At 34.8% G+C, this 22,107-nt stretch overlaps 1 protein-coding gene across 2 annotated transcripts in view; it reads left to right on the plus strand.

Annotated features, from left to right (window-relative positions):
* The window catches only part of ODF2L (outer dense fiber of sperm tails 2 like), a 42,775-nt gene extending 22,377 nt beyond the window's left edge, over positions 1–20,398 (plus strand). The window contains exons 10-16 of one of the 2 annotated variants that reach the window (XM_021712469.1): positions 10,451–10,561; positions 11,793–11,897; positions 13,796–13,954; positions 15,293–15,378; positions 15,461–15,623; positions 17,936–18,061; positions 20,257–20,398. In XM_021712469.1, the coding sequence (XP_021568144.1) occupies positions 10,451–10,561; positions 11,793–11,897; positions 13,796–13,954; positions 15,293–15,378; positions 15,461–15,623; positions 17,936–18,061; positions 20,257–20,385 (879 nt within the window). In that variant the 3' untranslated portion in view covers positions 20,386–20,398. The remainder of the gene's footprint in view (positions 1–10,450; positions 10,562–11,792; positions 11,898–13,795; positions 13,955–15,292; positions 15,379–15,460; positions 15,624–17,935; positions 18,062–20,256) is intronic. The other variant, XM_008058322.2, reaches the window with a different exon arrangement.
* Positions 20,399–22,107: the final 1,709 nt, after the last annotated feature.

Raw genomic sequence — 22,107 nt, forward strand, 5'->3', positions numbered from 1 at the left:
AAAAAAAAAAAAAAAAATTATTTTCCAGAAGAAAATTGGAGATACATCCAAATCTCTGTTACCTTTTCTAAACTCTTCTTTCTCTCTATCTCTAAAACTTCATGTACCAGAAAGAAAATTTTATCCATTGTAAGCTTTGGCATATTTTCCCAGGTGCCAGTCTGTTTTCTAGGTATTGATTTGTCTTTGTTGGAGATACATAGTGTATATATAGTGTTATACAGTACAGTATATAGTAATTAAAGGTTATTTCTTATATATGACAAAAGGGCAACAGATTGCCCAAACCAGAAAGGTCCTTTCCCTCTTTTGGTTTGTGAACTTGGTAACTTTTCTCATTTTGGTGTCCAGTTTAGTTTCTTTAGATCAGTGGGTAGGGCCAGGCTCATAAATCTCAAGTCCATTTTGTTCTAATTGGAAAGATATTTATTCTGAAGTGGAGGACTTGAAATTGGTAGTCCTGTTGCCTATGATCATTCAGGAATGAGTGGAGGAATTTGAGTGATACACGTGACAGGAAATAGCAAGGTCTTTCTGTTCTCATCTTTGATGTATTCAGTAATACAATTATTTTGGCTACTTTTTGCCAGAAAAGATTTTTTTAAAAAAAAATCAAAGTTACCATTAACCATAGTAGTTACTTTGTGTAGCAGTGACATTCAGGATTAGAGCTTTTGCCTTCAAAAAATTTTCTAAATCTTTTACAGTCCTTCAAACCATATAAACTGTGTGTTTTCTTAATAAAGGAAATCCAGTTATCAATGAACATAGTTCCTTCAGCTTCTGACTGTTCATTATTCGGTATTATCATTTCAGGGAAGAATATATACTTATTACAGTAAACTGGGAAAGTGTAGAAATACAGAAAGAAAAGAACAAAATAATTCACCAGCACTGGATGAGAAACTAGTTTTACCTTTCTAAACCACTTCTGTTTTTGATTTTTCTGATTGTTACTTGCGTATTTCTAAATCATATACCACCATTCCTTGCTTTATCAAATTTAGTCATTTACGTTGACTTTCTAATAAGGCACCAACATAAATGATAATCTTTGTATAAATACTAACATAACTAAAGACACGTTAAATTCCTAGTCAAGAAACTTGTATCTGTAAAACAAAAATACCTGAAAGTAGCTTGATGGAAGAAGTTAAAGAGTTAAGATGGTTATGGACATAAGGTGATGAGCATATGGGCAATATCTGAGAGGGTCCCCAGAAGCCCGAATCGCCTTTTGGAGGGTGGGTCCATTGTAGTACAAGCTTTCGCTGCTAGGTAAATGTTCTAGGAACCCACCGGTTTTCATCTGGAAGTTTTGAGAAGGTGACATCACGATTTGTAGAAGAAATGTCCCAAGTTGTGGCATATAGGTGACTGGTGCCCTGAACAACCTTTTTTTTTAAATACAATTTTTTATAAATCAGTTCCATTTTTCTTGGGAGGGATCCCCACTCATATAATCAGCACTTCCGAGGTTCATAACCAGTGAGACGGAAGAGGAGGAACTTGGGATATATGGATTTTGTGTAGCATGCTAGAACCTCTGTGGCTTGCAGTGTTGAGCTGTGTTTGTACACCTTGTATTCAGCTGATTTTTTTTCATGGTGCAAGCCATGAAATTAGGAATCCGGGAAAAATTGCATCTGAAAAAAAGTTACTTTGTTATACTAACATCATTCCCTTGTTTACCAATACTGTAAGGTGAGCTTCACTTGACAGAAATGTGAAACAGAACAGATTATATATTTTGACTTTTTATTTGGAAAATACGGATTTTTTTGCTTCCCCCTTCCTCTGTTTTCTTTATGCTCAAGTCTCAATTTTCTTTTACATTGTCAATGTTGTTAACAGAGACAATTTGTTCTGTTACCTTAAGTACCCTTTTTATAGATTAATTCTAAACATTGACAGCAATGGCTATTATAGTTGTTCTTCCACTACATGGTCAAGTAATATGTTTACAACCTTTTTCTTCTTGTCTAGATTTTCATTTTTTCCTGGAGTTTCCAAATAACCTTGCTTGTTGTATTCTTTGCCTTGGTCTTCTGTTTTATTTTTCTGAAACTCTTCATCCTATTTCTATTCTGTGAAGACCTGTTTTCTCCAGATTTCTTATACTTTGGCCTCTCTGTCTTCCTGTTTCAATCTGAACAGGTTAGTCTCTTGGCCTGCTGCTCAGATGCCATGCTGGAACTTCCTTTGGCCACGATACTGGTTCTACTGTTTCCTGGACCCCACATTGTTTTCCTTATTTCTCATATTGGTGGAATATACCTGTAAATAATCTTCCCATAAGAAAATAAAATGAAAAGTAAACATTAAAAGTTCTTACATGTTTAAAAATACCTGTGTTTTGATTGATGATTTTAGCTAGGTATAGTGTCCTGGATTGAAAGTACTTTTCACTAAGAACTTTGAAATCATTGCCTCATGGTCTTCTAGAAGTCAGAGTTGCTGGTGGAGAAAGTCTGCTATCAGTCTGGTTTTTCTCTGTAGTGACATTTTTTTCTCTGTCTTGAAATTTTCAAGAGATTCCCTTGATCCTTGATGTTTTGAAATTTCACACACATCAGTCTAGGTGTGGGTGTCTTCTTGTTCCATGGTGATGAATACTCTGTAGACTGTGCAAATTCAGGGATTCATATTCTTAGATCTGGAAAATCCCCTTGTATTATTTATTTGGTAATGTTCGCCTGCCTTTTTCCATTTTCTTCGGTCTTTGTCTAGATGTACTTCTGATTTTACAATTGGTTAGATTTTTAGACCTCCTGGATTGATTCTGTGTTCAATCTCTGGCTTTTGTTCAACTTTTTTGGGAGATTTCTTTGGTTTTTATCTTCTAATTCTTCTTTTAAAATTTTAATTTGCAAGAATTTTCTAGTGTTCTCTGAGTGTTCCTATCATCAAATATCTAAAATATCTTTAAGGAATGTTATTTGTTTATTTATTTATTTTAGTTTCCCAATTTATTTGCTTTCTCCTGGTTCATTTTTTTCTTTCTTTTTTCTCTCTCTTTCGTATTGCTATCTTTAGCCAAAAGTCTGGTGATATTTAAGAATTTACAAATGAGATGACAGAAAAACTAATGAGATAATGGAAAACTAGCTGGATATGTGGATGGTCCTTGTCACTTGATTTTCTTCACTTTTTTCAGCTGCTGAGAAACTATCAGTTTACCTGGTGGCCCCTAAAAAAATGCCAATATTATGTATCTTTCCAACACCATTCCTTTGTTGTAGTTCATCCCAGACAGGTAGAAGACCCTTTCTTTTTAAAACAATTTTGTTTTTTCGATTTTTAAATTTTTTGAGTTGGGGTCTCACTCTGTTGCCTAGGCTGGAGTACAGTGGCATAGTCACAACTCACCACAGCCTTGACCTCCTGGGCTCAAGTGACCCTTCTGCCTTAGCCTCCCAAGTAACAGGGACTATAGGGACACGCTGTTACAGCTGGCAAATTTTTTGAGTTTTTGTAGAGATGGGCATGTACTATGTTGCCCAGGCTGATCTCAAACTCCTGGGACCAAGCAGTCCTCTTGTCGTGGCCTCCCAAAGAGCTGGGATTACAGGCATGAGCCACCACACTCGACTGTTTTTGTTTTTTTGAGAGGTAAACTCCTAGTTTTGGTTGGTCTGCCTTGGTGTGCCAGAGGGGCGTTGGAAGGTGGTGGTGGTGAGCTGCTTTATTCATCGACTCCGAATTCATCCTTTTCAACCCTCGCTCTCACTCTTGTCCTTAGCCCTGTGCCTCTCTAGATTCTGCAGGTGAACTTCCTCCTTAGCTGAGTCCATTTCTGCTTCATTAGTCGGTCATTATTTTCCAGAAGCATTAAACATATTTTGTCCTTTGATGGCCCATGGCCTACTGTCTTTATTAAGTGAACTTATAACCATTTTTATTTCTGTGTGTTAGTTTGGTCTTAAAAAGCAAGGGAGACAAACAGATGTGGTTAGTCCTCTAGCAGAAGACTCTTTAGTTTTATTTAAAACTGGGAAGTCCTCTCTGATATAGCACACTCCCAATCTTTTCTCTATTTTTCATTCTCTTTTATTCTCTATGTATTAATTCTGCATGTAGAACTTCATTATACTTGCTTGTTTGTCTAATTCGTCTCCCCCTGAATGCTGTCCTTCCCTCCATCCTCCACCTACCAGGGCCAGGAATGATATATCCGTCCCAATTTATAGACTAGAAAATGGAAGCACAGAGAGGTTCAATGACTACTCCTAGGTCACAGAACTGGGAAGCAACAGAACTGAGATTCGAACCCAGTTGGCGAAATAGATAGATGGTCTAGAGCAGCCGTCCCCAACCTATTCGGCATCACAGTTTTATGGAAGACAATTTTTCTGCGGATGAGAGGTGGGATCATCAGACGTCAGATCCTCATAAGGAGTACACAACCTAGATCCCTTGCATGGCAGTTCACAATAGAATTTGTGCTTCTATGCGACTCTAATGCCTCCGCTGATCTGACAGAAGGTGGAGCTCTGCTTGCTGCTGCTTACCTCCTGTTGTGTGGCCCAGTTTTTAACAGACCACTGACTGGGGTATATATATGTATATACCCCAGTCAGTGGTCTGTTAAAAACATATATATATGTAGTATTTTTTGAGTTGGAGTCTCACTCTGTCGCCCAGGCTGGAGTACAGTGGTATGCTCATGGCCACCGCAGCCTTGACCTACTGGGGTCAGGCGATCCTTCTGCCTCAGCCTTCCAAGTAGCTGGAACTACAGGTGTGTGCTACCATGTCCTGCTTATTTTTTGATTTGTTGTAAAGATGAGGTCTCGCCAAGTTGCCCAGGCTGTGCTCAGGCAATCCTCTCACCTCAGCAGGAATTATATTTATCTTCCTATTACTTCTAGTGCCTAGTACTGTACCTGGAATATATTATCATTTAATAAATGACTGTGGAGGAAAACAACAGTAATGGCTACTGTTTATCAACTACTGTTAGTATAGGAGGCATTTGATAAGTTCTTAACATTTTTTTACTTCCAATTCTTATTTCAGTACTATCATAAGATGATTTTCACAATTGTGGATGGATACATTGATGCTCAGAGGTATTAGATAACCTGCACAAGGATCACATAACTAGTTTAGCAGAAAAGCCAGGATTAGAATTTAGAGGAAGAGAGGAAGAAAATACTGGACACCATCTTATTCACATTTCATAATTACAAATGTGATTTGCCTCATCTTTTAAATTACGTAAAGTTTGCCAGAAATTATATTGGGAACTTCTAGAAAACAAAATACATGAACAACTCTAGAGAAGAATCTTTTATATTTCAGCAAATATATGTATGTTCACTGTATGTAACAGAAAATCCAAAGTAAGTAACTTAAATAACATAGAGGGGTATTTTTATTATGTAAAAGAAGTCCAGGGTTGGCAGTTCAAGGCTGGTATGGTGTCAGAGTACTCAGCCTCTTTTTGGCTCTCTGCTCTTGTCATCCTTAACTTGTTACCCTCATTCTCATGATTTGGAATAACTGCTGCAGCTTTAGCCATTAGAGCCAAGTTTCAAGCAACAGGATAAAGGGGAAAAAAAGATATATCATCTCCAAAAAAACCCCCCAAAAAACGTCCTCCTCTTAAAGGAGACTTTCCAAAAGTCTCATATGACTTGACTCTCTTACTTATTTAGGCAGGTGACTCCACCCTGCTGCAAGGGAGACCAGGGAATACAGTCTTGTGGTTATTCTGAGCTCAAGCCAAAAAATATATTCGAATACTCATTATTTTCAGCAGTTGTGTCATGATTTTGTATCTATTCCTATAGTTTTCCTATTCTGATACTTGGGAATGCTATTTTTCTTCATGTCTAAATAATACCTTTTCTTTAAAGTTCAGTTCAAATGCTACTTCTTCCCAAAGTCTTCTCAATCAGTCTCTCCATATAAACCTCCATCTTTGTATGCACAAGGTGTCCAGGGAAGGTATGACATATACTTAGCTCTCAATGAGTATTTGTTGAATGAATGCTTAAATTGATTTATCTGGGAAGAGGAAGCAATTTTATTTATTATGGTAATTTCGATGGTAATTTTACTTACTATGTTAATTTTCTTAATTTCCTTGATATTCTTCAGGTAGAAAGAACTATAGAAGTACATTTCATGAATTATGAATCAAGTTTTAATCATATGATAAAGGAATTAATTTTAAATTACATCAGCTGTAAAAATAATTGAGTTAAAGTTTGTATCTTAGCATATTCTATTAGTAAATCAGAAACATGTATTTTTAACACACTATTCTTTGGATTTTTGTTAAAGGAAAATATTTAGGTATGTTTGGCATATGTTATTTGCAGTGTAAAATTACCTAGATGTTTGTATTTTGTTAATTTTAATTACTTTGGAATTGTTTTAGATTTTAAAGTTTCAAATAAAAAAGAAGCTGCTGACAATGCTTCTTTTTTTTTTTTTTTTTTTGAGTTGGAGTCTCACTCTGTCGCCCATACTGGAGCGCAGTGGCCGCTCCTGGCCACTGCAGCCTTGACCTGTTGGGCTCTGGCAATCCTTCCGCCTCAGCCTTCCAAGTAGCTGGACCTACAGGTGGGCGTGATATTGTTTCTAAGGTTCAGTGACCTCTATTCAAAACAGCAGAAGTTTATTTGGAGAGTTATAAAACTTTATTTGTTCATTATAGAAAGCTGTAAAAACAGAAAAGCACAAAAGGAAAAAAAATTTTAAATCACTTGTAACCTCACAACTGAAAGATGACTAAAGTTACCATTTTAGCATAAATGTAATTTTTGATATTATATGTAATATATATGCTACATCCAGTAGCTACTTCTAGTTTTTTGCTGTTGAAAACAAAAATAGTTTCTTTGAGTCTTTTTTTGTGTGTTTGTTGTATTAGGATAAATTTCTAGAAGTAGAATTGTATGGTCAAAAGAGAGACTCATATTTAATATTGTTATATATTTTCAAATTACCCATCATAAATGTGTCTACTATATATAAAAGGATCCCTATACTTTTTCCAGTACTAGGCAATTAAAAGTGCTAATTTTGAAACAAATCTCTCCACATTTGATAGGTAATCTCATTTAGTCTTGTGGCTTTAGAGCCCTCTATGTGCTGGGGGCTCTCAAATTTGTACCTCTGGCCTTGACCTTGTCCCTGAATTCCAGGCATACATTCTGCTACCTACTTGACATCTCCACTTATATACTTACTAGTTAACCATGTTCAAAATGGAGCTCTTGATATTTCCCCAGATATTTCATCCTCATCTCATTTCATAGCAAATCATCCTTTCTCTCATACCCTGCTTCCAGTCTGCCTGCAAGACTGTCTCAAGTATATTCAGAATTTGACTATTTCTCACCAGCACCACTGCCACTAGCCTGGTTCAAGCCACTGTCATCTCTTGTTGTGATAATGACCTACTGACCATTCTCCTTGCTTTGGCCCTGGGCGTAGTAGGTGGCATTAGTGTAGCAATAGACTCCTTCCTATAATGCTGCAAGTCAGACTACGTCACTGTTCTGCTCAAAAACCTCCAGTGATATCTTGGTAAATAGAGTCATTGACTGCACAACATTGCATCATCTGGCTTTCTGTTACCTCTCTGATCTCATCTCCTTCCACTCGTCTTGCGTTTTCTCTATTCCTGCCGCACTGGCCTTGCTGTTTCCCCCTTGCTTGCCAGGCCACCTCCCACTGTTGCCTTTTTCCACAAGAATACTCTTCCCTTAGACAGCCACACTTCCTTTTGGTTTTTACTTAAAAGTTCCTTTCTCAGGCCTTCCGTGGCCCACCTCCTGTCCCGCTTTTGTATTTGATATATTTTGCTACGTATTCTTGTTTTTGTCTGTAAACTTCATGAAGTAAGGGAAATTTGTCTGCTTCGTTCACTACTGGATTCTCCAGTGGCAAGAGCATGTTTTTAATGACTAGTGAACATATTTATTCACTTATTCACTGATTATTCACATTTCTGCCTTTTTGAATTAACTATTATTTTTATATTTGTCTTTTGTCCTCATTAACATATAAGAACTCTATATATTAAGGATATTTACCTTATATTTGTTATATATATATCAAGTATATCATATATCAAATATATATCAAATTTGTTATAATTTGCTGGTATTTTTCTATTTTGTTTACCTCTTAAACTTTTTTGGAGGGCTGTAAAATTTTGAAGATACACATACATATAAATATATGTATACATATTTTTCTCCCATGGCTTCTGTTGGGAGTGTTTTCACAGTTCTACACTTGCAAGCAGAGACATTGTCCAGCTCTCAAAAGATAGATCCAGACTATCTTTTCCAGGATGTTTGTATAGCAAACATCTTTGAAAGATGATAGCAATGTTTTCCTTTGGTGTGAAGGGTAGGCATGCTTATTGCCTGTTATAAGAGATTTGAGTTTCCTAAACTCAGGTTTGGTCTTCTGTAAATGTTGTCATCTGGCCCTCTTTGTTGCTCTGTGAAACTAACACAAATGTAGCTTCTATTACTGTGGGTAACAAAGTCCTCTATCTCTGACCTGGGACTCTTATGTCTTCTGCTAGTATCTGTGAAACTGTGGTAGGCTAACTGGTAAGCATGGAAGGAGCATAAAATCTCAGACTCTTCTAGTCCTTCTTATTTTCTTTTGATGGTATCATTAGTAGACCTTTTGCTATCCTAAAATCAAATACAGTTTTATCTGAATCTTCTTTGAAAATTTGTAAAGTTTTATTTTTATATCTAATGTTTAATTCATTTGATACTTCTTTAGTATTGGGTTGAGGCGGGTGGTTAATGTATTTTTCCTAATAATTAAAGTTATCTTAGTTCCATTTATTTAATGATTCACGTTTTCTTTATTGATTTAAAAATCCAGTCTTTATTATCTACAAAGTATAATTTTTTGTATTTTTTCTTTTTCATCAATCTCTATATTCTTATGTTAGTATCTTTTTTTTTTTTTTTTTGAGTTGGAGTCTCACTCTGTCACCCAGACTGGAGTGCAGTGACCGTTCCCAGCCACCGCAGCCTCGACTTGCTGGGCTCTGGCAATCCTTCCGCCTCAGCCTTCCAAGTATCCGGAATTACAGGCATGCGCTACCACGCCCGGCTAGTTTTTTGATTTATTGTAAAGATGAGGTCTCGCTGCCGAGACGGGTCTCGAACCCGCAGGCTCAGGCAATCCACTCATTTAATTCTTTATACATTTTAATGTCTAGTAAGTACTGAGATTCTCCACTTAGTATTCTGTATTAGTCTTTCCTATGAAAAAAATTTTATTTTATTGAGGTAAAGCATACATATATAATTTACCATGTTTGCTATTTTTAAGTGTACAGTTCTGTGGTAATAAATACACTTATTATTCTTCCTGACCTCTGATAAGCACCCACCTACTCTATCCTTATGAAAACCGCTTTTTAAGCTCATATGGGAGTGAACATGGGATATTTGTCTTTCTGTGGCTGGCTTGGCTTCTTTCACCTAACATAGTGGCCTCTGGATCCATCCACATTGCTGCAAATGGCAGGATTTCATTTTTTTTAATTGACTGAATAATATTTTATTGTGTATATATAGCACACTTTCTTTATCCGTTCAACCGTTGATGGGTAGTTAGGTTGGTTTTGTATTTTTGCTACTGTGAATAATGCTGTAATAAACATGGGAGTACAGATATCTCTTTGATGTATTGATTTCCTTTCTTTGGGCTATATCCTAGTAGTAGAATTGCTGGATCATGTGGAAGTTCTGTTTTTAGTTGTTTGAGGAACCTCCATACTGTTTTTCCATAGCTACTGTACTAATTTACATTCCTACCCACAGAGTATGAGGTTTCCTCCTTCTCCACATCCTCACCAGTATGTGTTATTGTCTGTCTTTTTGATAGAAACCATTTTAACTGGAGTGAGGTAATATCACATTGTGATTTTGAATGTCATTTCTCTGATGATTGCTGATTTGGGGCAATTTTGCATATACCTGTTAACCAGTATGTCTTCTTTCGAGAAATGTCTATTCAGATCTTTTGCCCATTTAAAAACTGGATCATTATTATTTTTTGTTGAGCTGTTTGAACACTTTATATTCTTGTTAATAATTTATTTATTCTTCTGTGAATTAAATTAGTTTGTCATACCCCCCATTTTTTATGCTTTTGGTTGAAATTGTAGTTTTAAATTAATTTGGTAAAAATGTATATGCCAACATTATTGATTCTTCTTGTCTAGGAACATGGCCTATTTCCCAAGTCTGTTTTTTTTGGTCAGTAAGTTTTTAAAGTTTTAAAAATCACGTGTCCATAAGCATTAGTCACAACTTTATGAAATTCCGAAATTTTGGTTGGTAATCATATGCAAAGATAATTACTTTATTAACTTTGATAAATGGGTTATGTTTTTTTAGTCCTAGCACTGAAGCATAAATGTGTTCTAATGACTTACATATATTTTTGCTAGACTACACTTGCTGCTTTGAAAGATGAGGTTGTTTCTGTTGAAAATGAACTCTTAGAATTGCAAGAAGTAGAAAAACAGCAGAAAACTCTTATTGAAGTCTATAAAACTCAGGTAACCACTGCATTTATTTTAGTGTTTATTAAAATTGGTAGACAATTTAAAGCACTGCATTTGTTTGCAATCTAAATAAAGAGAATACGTGACATAGTATTATATATGCTAAACATTTCTTAAGGTCCCAAATATCTTGATAAATAGATGATTTTGCTACTTCCTGATTCAAACACTGCCTGCAGATTTACAGGACATTCCTAAATGTAGATTTAAAATTAATCACTTAGGTGTAATGTGAACCTTAATATATTCTTATTAATCTTGGTTGTATTTGTCATTTTGTATGGTTAAGGGCATTGATTTAAGTTAATGACTCCCTTCTAGAGTCATTAAAGCCCATTACTCCCTCTTTCTCAATAAATAAAGTATAATTCAGATTTATTCACATGAAGTACCTAGAAAATAACATATGATAGGTGATAGATATGAAATAGAGCATGTGTTCAGTGGTGATTTATAGAAAAACTTTATGTTTTGGAAATGTAGTATTTAAGAAAAAAACTTCATGAGAAAGATGGGACATAGGCAGGTCCTTGCATGATGGGTAACAACACACTGATCAGTAAGAGAGAAGAGAGTTGAATTAAAGAATAATGAACTAAGGGTAAAAGCTTAAGCGGGGCAAAGCATTGGCAAGAGTAGGCTGTATCTGGATGAAATTGATGGGAAATGGAGTTGAGACGTTCAGTTGGACTGTTTCTGACATCCAGGTCTGAGGTAAGAATGGAGGGTTTGTCAGCTGTGGGACCTGTTAATGAGAATGTCATCTGGGTCTTCTGGCTGGTTGTTTGGGTTTAATTGGAGGAATTGTGGACGAGTTACCGTATTCTAGGTGATGTGTAAAGTGTATAAAGTGTACAGATATTTTTTGGCTCATATTTAGTGGGGAAAATAATTGAAATGGGAGCTAGCTTGGACCAGAAACTGATTCATTAAAGTGGCATTGATATGAAATGAAGATCTCTGTAGTCTTCAGAGCTCAAGTGAGGAGTCTAGAAATGTTGATGGAAGAAAACACAGGTAAATCATACAAGGATTGTGGTTGGGAGTAGAGCACTGACTGAGTCCATATTTTAAAAAGGGAGTAACATTATAAAACCACTGAGGGTCTTGATAGGAAAATAATGACTAGTTTAAAATGAAAATTCAGATGTTAGAATTTTATCTCCTATTATGATTCTCCTAATAAAATAATACAAGTTGCTCTCATAATGTGTTTTATTTTCAGGTGCAAAAGTTGCAAGAAGCAGCTGCAATGGTGAAAAGCAAATGTGAAAATTTGCTACATGAAAATAACCTAATAACAAAACACAAAAATAAAAAACTAGAGAAGGTAATTTTGGAATTTCAAATAATAGAGTAATATTTTACTTTTTTTTACTTTATGAATATTATACGAATTCTTCATTTCGGTCATTTTCTTTAGTTCATACCTGCGAAAAGTCTGTTCTTAGTCTCTGTAGGAGTTTTTCTGTGGAAATAATGTTTCTTCCAGGCTTGAAATGTTGTTTTTTTCATGAATGATTTTTTACTTTTTCCTTTATATTTAAGAAATAGCAAATGTTTAATTTTTTTGATACTAGAGCCCATTTAAATTTAAATAGCTCAAAAACAATTACCACCGAGCTTTATCAGCCATAATATGCAAATTTGAATACTTCTCATTTTTAATTTTACCTTTTTTTTTTCTGGTTGTAAATCTTTTGTGTCTAAAAAGCAAAGTTAACATTCTCTGCTAAATGCATTTTTGAAAGAAAAATAATACCTTTTAAAAAAAACTGTCATTTCCTTTTATTTGCTCTGTTGCAACAGAATGAGGAGGGGAAGGCCAGTTTGGCAAGTGATGATGTTTTTGTGAATATTTTTAAGTTTTTAAATGAAATCGCATCCATTTTTTGGTTTTTGTGTGATTTTGGTAAGGAAACTGAAAGTTGTAGGATATTGACTCCTGGCAGGAAAGGTCATTGGATGTTAGTGGTCAGTTTCAACTAAGTGGAACAAGGTTAGTATCTCTGGGCTATTCCCTTGTCTTGGGATTGGGAAGTCAGAATGCGGCAATGTGAAGAAGAGTCAGCCAGAGCAGGCATATCTAGTAAACAGAGACAAAGATAGCCTGCTGAATGCACAGCTTGCTACTTTCAGAGAATTGCTTTTCACCTATCTTTTAGTGGACCAGAGGAAAAAAACTCTCTTTTTCAGATGAGACATACCATGCACTGTATCTTTTGCCAGGCAGCACCATAAATAAAACTTACTTTTAAAAACTGTTTAAAAGGCAGAAGGGACTGGAGCCTATGTTTTTCAGATACTATGGGTCACAATGTTTTTCTATTGGTCTTTAACCAGAAAAGTAACTTTTTAAATGAAAATTTTCTTTTTCTACTGTTTTAAGTCTCCTGATATTCTCATAGGCTCTTAAATGTTCTGGGGACATAGAGTGATGCTTTATTCTGGCTTTATCTTTCGTGATCAAGAATGCCAGATGTTACACAGAAACTATAGGTGTTTCCATCTCAGGGAAAGAGTCTAGCTCTTGTTTTTCTTCCTTATGGACATCCTAAATGCCAGGTCTGGCTGGTTTTTCTTAATTAGCAATATAAACATTTCTTAAAGTTGCTTCTTGTCACATCTCTATAAAAATACTACAGTGAGGAACCGAAGCAGCTGAAAGAATATAGTTGAAATTAGAGAGATTTGTTCATAGTAACATTAATGATCAAAGTACAGTCAAGTGAGAACTGATGACACTAGCTATTTTGAAGTAACATATAGAAAACTCCACCGAAGTGGGCCAAGGTGAGTGAAGCAAGACTACTCTAATTTAGTTCAGTGTCTAAGTTATAAATCCCTTTAGAACTGATAGCTGAACAGTAGAAAACTACTATATGAGCTTTAATTAATAATGATATCTATGCCTTGAATATAATGACAGAATTCAAAAAGTTTGCTTTTTTAAATAGGTGAAACATTCTCCCTGCCACCTAATATTACCCTACTATGTGCTCAACAAACTTTTTGAAACTAAAGTCCACCCTACTTTTTTTTGTATGTTCTTAATTAGCACAGTTTAAATTCATATTTATTCATATTTATTTAGTTGAGTCTTTTTGTTTAAAGCCATTATACCTAAAATACTTATTATGGTACAAGCATATCTAGTATTTAAGATAGTAAAAATGTTAATGCTGAATGTGTGATCTTGCACTTATTTCCCCTAATTCCACAACTTAGATGAGAGGTCAGATGGAGTCTCATCTGAAGAAGTTAGAGCGTGTCTGTGATTCCCTGACGGCGGCCGAACCAAGACTTCAGGAGAGTCAGGAAAGTCTGCAGCGCTGCAAGGGGAGATGTGCAGACCAGGAACACTTGGTTAGGGAGCTGCAGGGCCAGGTGTCCAGTGCTCCTTCTGAGTTTTGCTAGATGTGTTAAAGGAATGCTTTGGAATGATTTCACCAGTTGAGGGCACTCATGTCAGGGCTTGATTATTTTATTCCCATCCACATCAGTTAATCAAACATCGTTTTCATGCAGATCCTGTAATAGTATTTCTTTCCCAGGCTGTTCTTCTAATATTTTATGGTGAAAAATTGGTACTTAGAATTGCTCAGTTAGTGTATTCATACAAATCTCTTTTTAGACATTTGAGGTGATAACTTGACTATGGCAATAGCATGAGAGAAGCAGCAAAACTGTGCTTATGTATATGTTTCTTGATGTCAGAGTAAGGTAAATCATTAGAATTTATTTTAATTAGAATTGTGCATCAAGTTTACTGGGATTATTTTCAGTCTTTTTTTTCAGTTATACATTTTACCCCAGCAGAATAGGGATCATGTGTGACTTGTTCATTACCATATAACTGTCTCCCAGCTGAATACCTAGCACATAGTAAGCACTCATAAATATTTTTTGAACTAGTGGATCTTATTTTTCAAAGAAGCAGTCTAAGAATGATTACAAGTCTTTTTATTTACTTGTAAGATAGTTTTAGTAATGATTCCCTGTCTATCTTCGAAAGATAGTCTGGATTTTAATTTTGAAATGCTTCCTGTTTTTAAAAACATGCAGAAAAATTTTGGTCAATTTAAATTCCTGAGAAGAGATTTTTCTAGGAAAATGTCAAACTACATAGATTAACCTAAATTACTAATTAAGATTATGAGGAAATATATTTTTTTAATTATCAGAGCTTCTTAAATTATTTAAATATTTTTGAAACAATGGGAAGAATATTGTGATTTGACATAGGAAAGTGTTTCTTTGAGTGATTTGCTTGTTTATTTTATTTTGCTTCTCACAAAAATATGTTTTTTACTTATAACGTCACAAAAATTCAATTATCAGTGTTTTTAGGTGAAACAGAAAACTCCAAGAGAAACCCTTAGTATCCAGCAGTAGGAGATGAATACTGTTTAAATTTTTCACATTACAACTTAATAAATATTCTTTGTAAATAAAGTATTGTTCAAAATGTTTTAATTTACATCATGCAGAAAAATTTTCAGTTGATGATTTTCCAACATAGGCAACATAGCGTTTTTAGACTTAGCCAGAACTTTAAGAACTTTTATTCTAACAGTGTAACATTTCTTGATATCTTTTGTGTAGGAGTAATAATATTTATACGTTCTTATTTCTTATGGTTGCTTTAACAACAAATTATGTAGATTTTCTTTGGAAGTTGATTATATAAAGAAAAGAACCAAGAAATATTTTTATTCCTTTTAGGTTGATGGAAATCACAAGCTTCTGATAAAGCTTTCTTTGGAAGAGGAAAATTATCTTATTCAGTTGAAGTGTGAAAACCTTAAACAGTAAGTATTAAATTGACTTAAAATTGATGCTACATATTTCTCTACACACTATAGTTTTAAAATATATGTTTTCTGTAAAAAGAAAATTAGAACAGTTGGATGCAGAAAATGAAGAACTTAAGAAGAAGCTGGCAAACCAAGAAGAATGTCTTAAGCATAGCAATCTTAAGTTTAAAGAGAAATCTGCAGAATACACAGCATTGGCCAGGCAACTGGAAGCTGCTTTAGAAGAAAGAAGACAAAAGGTACTTATTGCCCCTTTATTTAGAAACTTTTAAATTAGTTTACCAAAATCATCTTATTAAACAAGACAACATGTCATCTTGCCAAACCTAGTTATTGTTTCTGTCCTGATGACAGGGTGAAGGGAACAATTACATTCTTATCTTTACCTGTCTTCCTTTTAGAGCAAAACATATATTACTGGGTCAGAGTGACTTCACTAGATAAATGGTAATGTGCCGGGTATAGGGCAGAGATGGAAAACACTTGTAAGGTGTAATCTCCTCTACCCTCTTTTTTATATAAAACCAAATTGAATATGTAAATAACTGAAAAGTTTGGTTTTCATCAGGATGTGGTGAGCTGTAAGGTTCAACTCCCTTTTGACAAATATTATTGCATAAACACATGCAAGATTATATTCCAGTTGAATCCGTTAGGTTAGCATTCAGTGAATACCTCACTGTATCAGGTGAGTTGCTAGTACTTAAGATGCAAAGATGGATAAGAACTGACCTCAGCTCTCAGAACACTCACAGTCTAGTAGAAAGTAACAGGTGAACAAGCAAAAGTCTTCCTGCAAATAGGAGTTGTAATAGAGGGTGGATTCAAAGTACACTAGTGGGAATGGTTATTTCAACCTGGAGATGAGGGGAAATGATTCAATAAAATATCAAAGAAGAGGTAAATTTATCAGTTTGAAAATCTAGTCTTGACCTGAGTTGGGCTTTGGAGTCCAGAGGAACTAGATTTGAATTCTGGCTGTGGTACATTGTACCCTGACTCTAGGCTACTTCTCTTAACTTTAGATTCTTAATCAGTAAAATGCGGATAATGAGTTCCTCAAGGACTGAGTGATTCTGAGTATAAAAGTATTATTTATACTCTGATGACTCTTCAGATATATATCTCCACCCAGACCACTTTCCCCACTGAAATCCAAACTCAAATATTCTGCTACTAATTTGGTACCTTCATTTACATATGCATCTCAAACTTATTGTGTTCAAAATCAAACTCTGAATCATTCCCTCTGAACTTCCTTCTACCCATGGTGTTCCTCAAGCCCACTAATGACAAAAAAAGTCATATAAAATCTGATATCCTTGAAATTCAGCTGTTATATCACATATATATTTTGATTTTTTTAAGCTCTGGAAAACCAATTTAAATTGATTTTGAAAGACACATGGTTAAATAAAAGCTTAACAATAAAATGTACAGTGGTCAATGCAAATTTCTCAGCCCCACCAACCTCTGGGAGGACAATAATAAGTGATGTTATCTTGGGTTCAGCCTAAATGGATTTGGAAATGCCAAGTGTACTGTCAGATTCTTTCCCGAAGGGAAGAGTTCCAAGTCCCTAGATGTGTGTCCGACCTCCCTTTCACTCCTGCTGCAGGGGAATATGGGGCTGTCTCTAGTTTATGTGAGGTGTGCCCTCACTGCCCTGTCACCATTGCCCACACTAAGGGGACAGTGCTAAGGGCATACATGTTTGTCCTAAGGACCTTCCTCCTGCGGCTTTAGATCCTACTGGCATCCTTCACACATAATTGCCTATGGAATATGTACAGAAGAAATCCTTATAAATAACTCCTCAGAAACTTAGAACTGAGTCCATGGATGTTAGGTTAGCGGATAGTCCTTCCCACCAGCTCCTTGTTCCTGGACCAATCCCTGCCTCAGCTGTTGTTCTTGTAGCTCCAACCCAACATTCCTACAAATAGATCCCCACATATCTGCATCCTTGGATGAACTTAGCTAAGCTAGACTTTCTACTAAAATAAGCAGTCATAGAAATATGAAAACACAAATTCAGATCACTTTGAAGCCAATGAATGAAAAACATTCTATCACTCTGTGTGTGTGTGTGTGTGTGTGTGTGTGTATGTGTGTGTGTGTGTACACCACACTCCCAATTATACTTCCAAGTGTATAATTAGCATTTAATGAGAACATTCTGTGTTCCATCGCTGCTCTATATCTATTGGATATAAATCTATGAAAAATGGTAATTGGTCTCAGAATATTTTAAAAATATATGGTTGGGGAAACACCTACTTAAGTCACAGAACAGTAAAAATATATACAACTCTTCCGTCTCAAGCTAATTTTGCAGATGCTTAATGCTGCAAAGATAAGTACAGTCCATACTTATACTATATGTATTTCTTCAAAATAGAATGTCTTTGAACATTTTATAATTAAACTGTCTAACATCCAGTTACTGTCTATTTGAAAAGAACAAAAGAGGTGCAGTATAACCATGTCAAGGCTTTAAATCATATTTTTTAAAAAGCACATTTATTTTATTCTTTAATAAAAATTATAGGTTTCTGAAGAAATAGAAAAAATATCATCTAAAGAGAGGGCCTTCCAAATTAAAATATTAGATCTGGAAACTGAGCTTAGAAAGAAAAATGAAGAACAAAATCAACTTGTTTGCAAAATGAACAATGTAAGTATTAGTATGGCTTAGTACATTATCATAAAAAATAAGTTAGCATTTAACATTCTCTTACCATGTAGTTTAGTTAAAATACAGGGTGAGGAGAATCAAAGCTATTGCTTTACTGATAATACTAAAAGTAATAAATAATGTAAGTCATAAAAAATGAAAATGTCAGGGATTTGCCAAATCATTTCTTATTCCGTCTTCTTTGATAACATCTGTTGCCTTGCCCCAAAGTGTCATCAGGCCCTTTCCCTGCATTTTACTTTTGCATGACAGCTGCAATGAAAATTACAGATATAATCTTCTTAATTTCTTCCTGCTATGAAATTTTCATTTTTGAAAGATAAGCACAATTTAAACTCTTTTATGGATTAGAGTTTTATATATCTTGAATAATGAATATTATATTTTAGAAAATTATAATTTTGTGCTAAGTAAATATTCAGTATTGTTGTTTCTGCATATGAGATGGATTCTTTGGTCCACTCAGCCATAAAATGAGATACCAAATCTGCTCTGTTTGATTAATCTTCTAATTTTTTTCCTTGAACATTCATGAATTAGTCATTTGACATTAAGTATTCTGAAAGCTAGCATTAGTCATGATTAAATTACTTAACAACTATCTACTTAATAATGACATAGAGAATAAAGAGGAAAACCTAAAAGTTTCAAAGGTTAAATGATTTTTGGCATGCACTGTTTTATCACTATCAAGTTTTATGGCAACTTAATCAGAACAAAACTTTTATTGCTTTTAATTTAACACAGGTTTTTCCTTTATGTCTAAGCTGTTTTTTTAAACTTACCGTTAGAGTTTCTGATATTGTAAAATATGTGTGATAGTCCTTGTGTAATTAAAACCTTTGGAAAAATAAAGTAAACTTAGATGAAGTAGGTTGTGTTATAATGCCCCCAGCACTTGGTTAAAGCTACTCAAGTATATAAGTTTAAGATCTGATGTTTTGTTCAACCTGGTCATTTTTTCACTAGTGAAAATCTAGAATTTTAAGCATAGATTAAGACATTGCTGAGAGATGAGTTTATGTGTTCTGGGCCTTCCAGGAAATACTTTGGCATTTATTTAGTATATCTACTTTAGCCCCAGTTGAATTGTAAGCACCCTGAGAACCTATCTCATAGTTGACTGTATCCCTGTGTCTCCCACTGTGCCCTGCCTACCTGCAGGCCTTTTCATATTTTCTGCCCAATATCCTGTTGGGGCAGAGTGGGTGTGCAGATCCAAGGGTGACCTCAGCAGCTTTAGCCCAAGGCAACCCAACCCTCCTGAAGCCTGAGATGTCCATGAAGTCTTATGTGTTATCCTAAAATCCATTCACATTTTACATTCTACCTTACAAGATAAGTGTGTACTACTATTTTTCTTTTAACATTGTTGAGTAAGACTGATGCTCCATGAAGATTCACTGGATTCATTCTGGTGCCTTGCGTAGCACAGTCCAGCATGTTGCCCCATACTGTCCCACCTCCCCTAATGGACACTGCTCTATTCAAAAGGTGTCAGGTCTTGTTGAATACCTGATGTGAAGGACACAGAAGATTTCTCTTCTCAAGGTGCCTATATTTTAATTGGAAGCTAGATGGTATTTGCAGCCAGTTTTTTCTAAAGCATTTTCAGTGAACAGATCGATCTGCTTAGGAATTTGTATGCCACTGAAGTTTTTAAAAGTGTATTGGGATTTTTAATGTTTTCCTCAAAGAACATCTGCAATATTAAGGGTTATTTTGTTTTTTAAAGAATTCTAAAAATAAAATGTTCACATCATCAAAACTAGAATTCTATCGGTTTTTAAGACAGTTCATTTACATTTTTAGGTAGAGAAAATGGTAAAACCTAGTATGAAAATAGTTCATGTTAAGTGTAATATAATGGAAATTACAACAGTTTAAAGATCCTATTTATTACGTTAATCATTTAAAAAATATAATATTTGGGGGCTAGGTGAATGTGTATACAACAAACTATATCACAGTAGAGATCAATCATGTGTATGCTTTAATTATTAATTTTAAAGAAGAATGAGCTCTACGATAAGAATGAACTCATCAGATGAGAGTGTCCTTTTAAAATTAAAAATAATGTATTTAGTTATTGTTTATATACATTTGATATGATGTTCTCACTATATATGTGAATACCATTATTGCTTATCTGTATTTTTTCTTTTTTTCTTTAGAAAGCACAACATCAGGAAGTGTGTTTGAAAGAAATACAAAATAGTCTTGAGAAGTCGGAGAATCAAAATGAGAGTATTAAGAATTATTTACAGTTTCTTAAAACTTCTTATGTAAAAATGTTTGGATAGGTTGTCAATTTTATTTCTGAAAGCAGTAGATTTTTATTATGAGTAATATAAAGAAAAATATGTATTTGTGTAATATATATATATATATATATATATATATATACACACACACACATATACACTACCAGTTGTTATATTTCATGATTTATGGTTGATAGTATTAGAGTTTTTATATAAAGATTTTTGAAACATAATATTATATAATTGAAACCTTAAAACAAGATAGCTATTAGTATTTCTTTTCTTCTTTTTTTCCACTGGATAATTCTAATTTAACTCTGGCTTAATTCCTTTTTAAATTATATTGGTTTAGACTGGGCATGGTGGCTCATGCCTGTAATTCCAGCACTTTGGGAGGCCGAGGTGAGAGGATTGCCTGAGCCCAAGGGTTTGAGACCAGCCTGGGAAACATGGTGAGACCTCATCTCTACAATAAACCAAAAAATTAGCCTGGTGTGGTGGCATGTTCCTGTAGTTCTAGCTGCTTGGAAGGCTGAGGCTGAAGGATCGCCTGAGTCCAGGAGGTTAAGGCTGTGGTGGCTGTGAGTGTACCACTCACTGTACTCCAACCTGGCTCCAAAAAAAAAAATTATTTTGGTTTTAGAATATTGTTCTCACACATATACACAGAAATCAGATTGATTTTTTGTAATGTCTGTAGCCACCATTTAGGTGGATTTATAATAAATCTAGGCCAATTATGAGCTAAATACATGATTTTAAGTAATGTATATTATTGTTTTATATTGTTTTGCTGTATAAATATAAAAAAGGAAAATATTTTGAATTTTAATTTTTAATAATGGTATAAGTACATACTTTTTAAAGATACCAAATGTCTCTATGCACTTGATATTGCTTGAAATATATACTGAGTTGCCATTTGTTTGGTTTTAAATATAAAATTTTGTCATAGCTATTAAATGCCACCTGACAATGATTGATAGTTGAAAACATGTTGTCATGCATTGTTTCTTTATAAAGAGTAGACATTCAGGCTGACTTTTGAATTTGTAATCTCTTTGGTTCATTTTATGTTGGTGATTATCTGACGTTATTATTGTAGACATTCTAAAGCCTCTGAGTTAACTAAAAGAGTAAAGGGGAACAACTTGTCCATCCTTCCCATATCCAGCTCACGTGAAGTGACCAAAATAAGCACTTTTACTACCAAGAAACTTTAGGGTAAGATTTTTATTATTGGGATGAAGTTGTCCAAGTTGACAAACAACTTGTTCCCTGTAATCTCTCACCCTGTGTGCCAAGGCAGGATGCTCTAAAAGCGTATGGGTGTGGTTTACAAGGGATCAAGTACTAGTGACTCCTGTTGGACGATGACTTGAGAGCTGTTTATTCAAAGGAGCACTCAACCCTAAAAGATCACTCAAGGAGGCAGGTGTGTATTGCACAGTCCCAGCCTATGACCAGAACTGTCTCTCCAAGATGTTTTCCCCGTATTCTGATCAGAGATGGGTTCCTGCTCCCCACCGGTCCCCTCACTCTTATGACTGTCACATCATCCATGGTGGCTTGCTTCCTACTGACTCAACTGCTTCATAGTATTTTTCTTCAAATAGCAACATATAGAATGTCAGAAACTGGCCACATTTTTTTGTCCAACAATTGCTAACAAGATTAATGTTGCCTTTTTTTTTAAAATCACAGTACTCGTGGTACTTAAAACCATAGTTGACCCTTGCAGCCCTTTCTTTATCCCCTAAG

The sequence above is a fragment of the Carlito syrichta genome, unplaced genomic scaffold (assembly GCF_000164805.1).
Source record: "Carlito syrichta isolate Samal-C Ts95f unplaced genomic scaffold, Tarsius_syrichta-2.0.1 Scaffold303295, whole genome shotgun sequence".
Classification (NCBI taxonomy): Eukaryota; Metazoa; Chordata; class Mammalia; order Primates; family Tarsiidae; genus Carlito; species Carlito syrichta.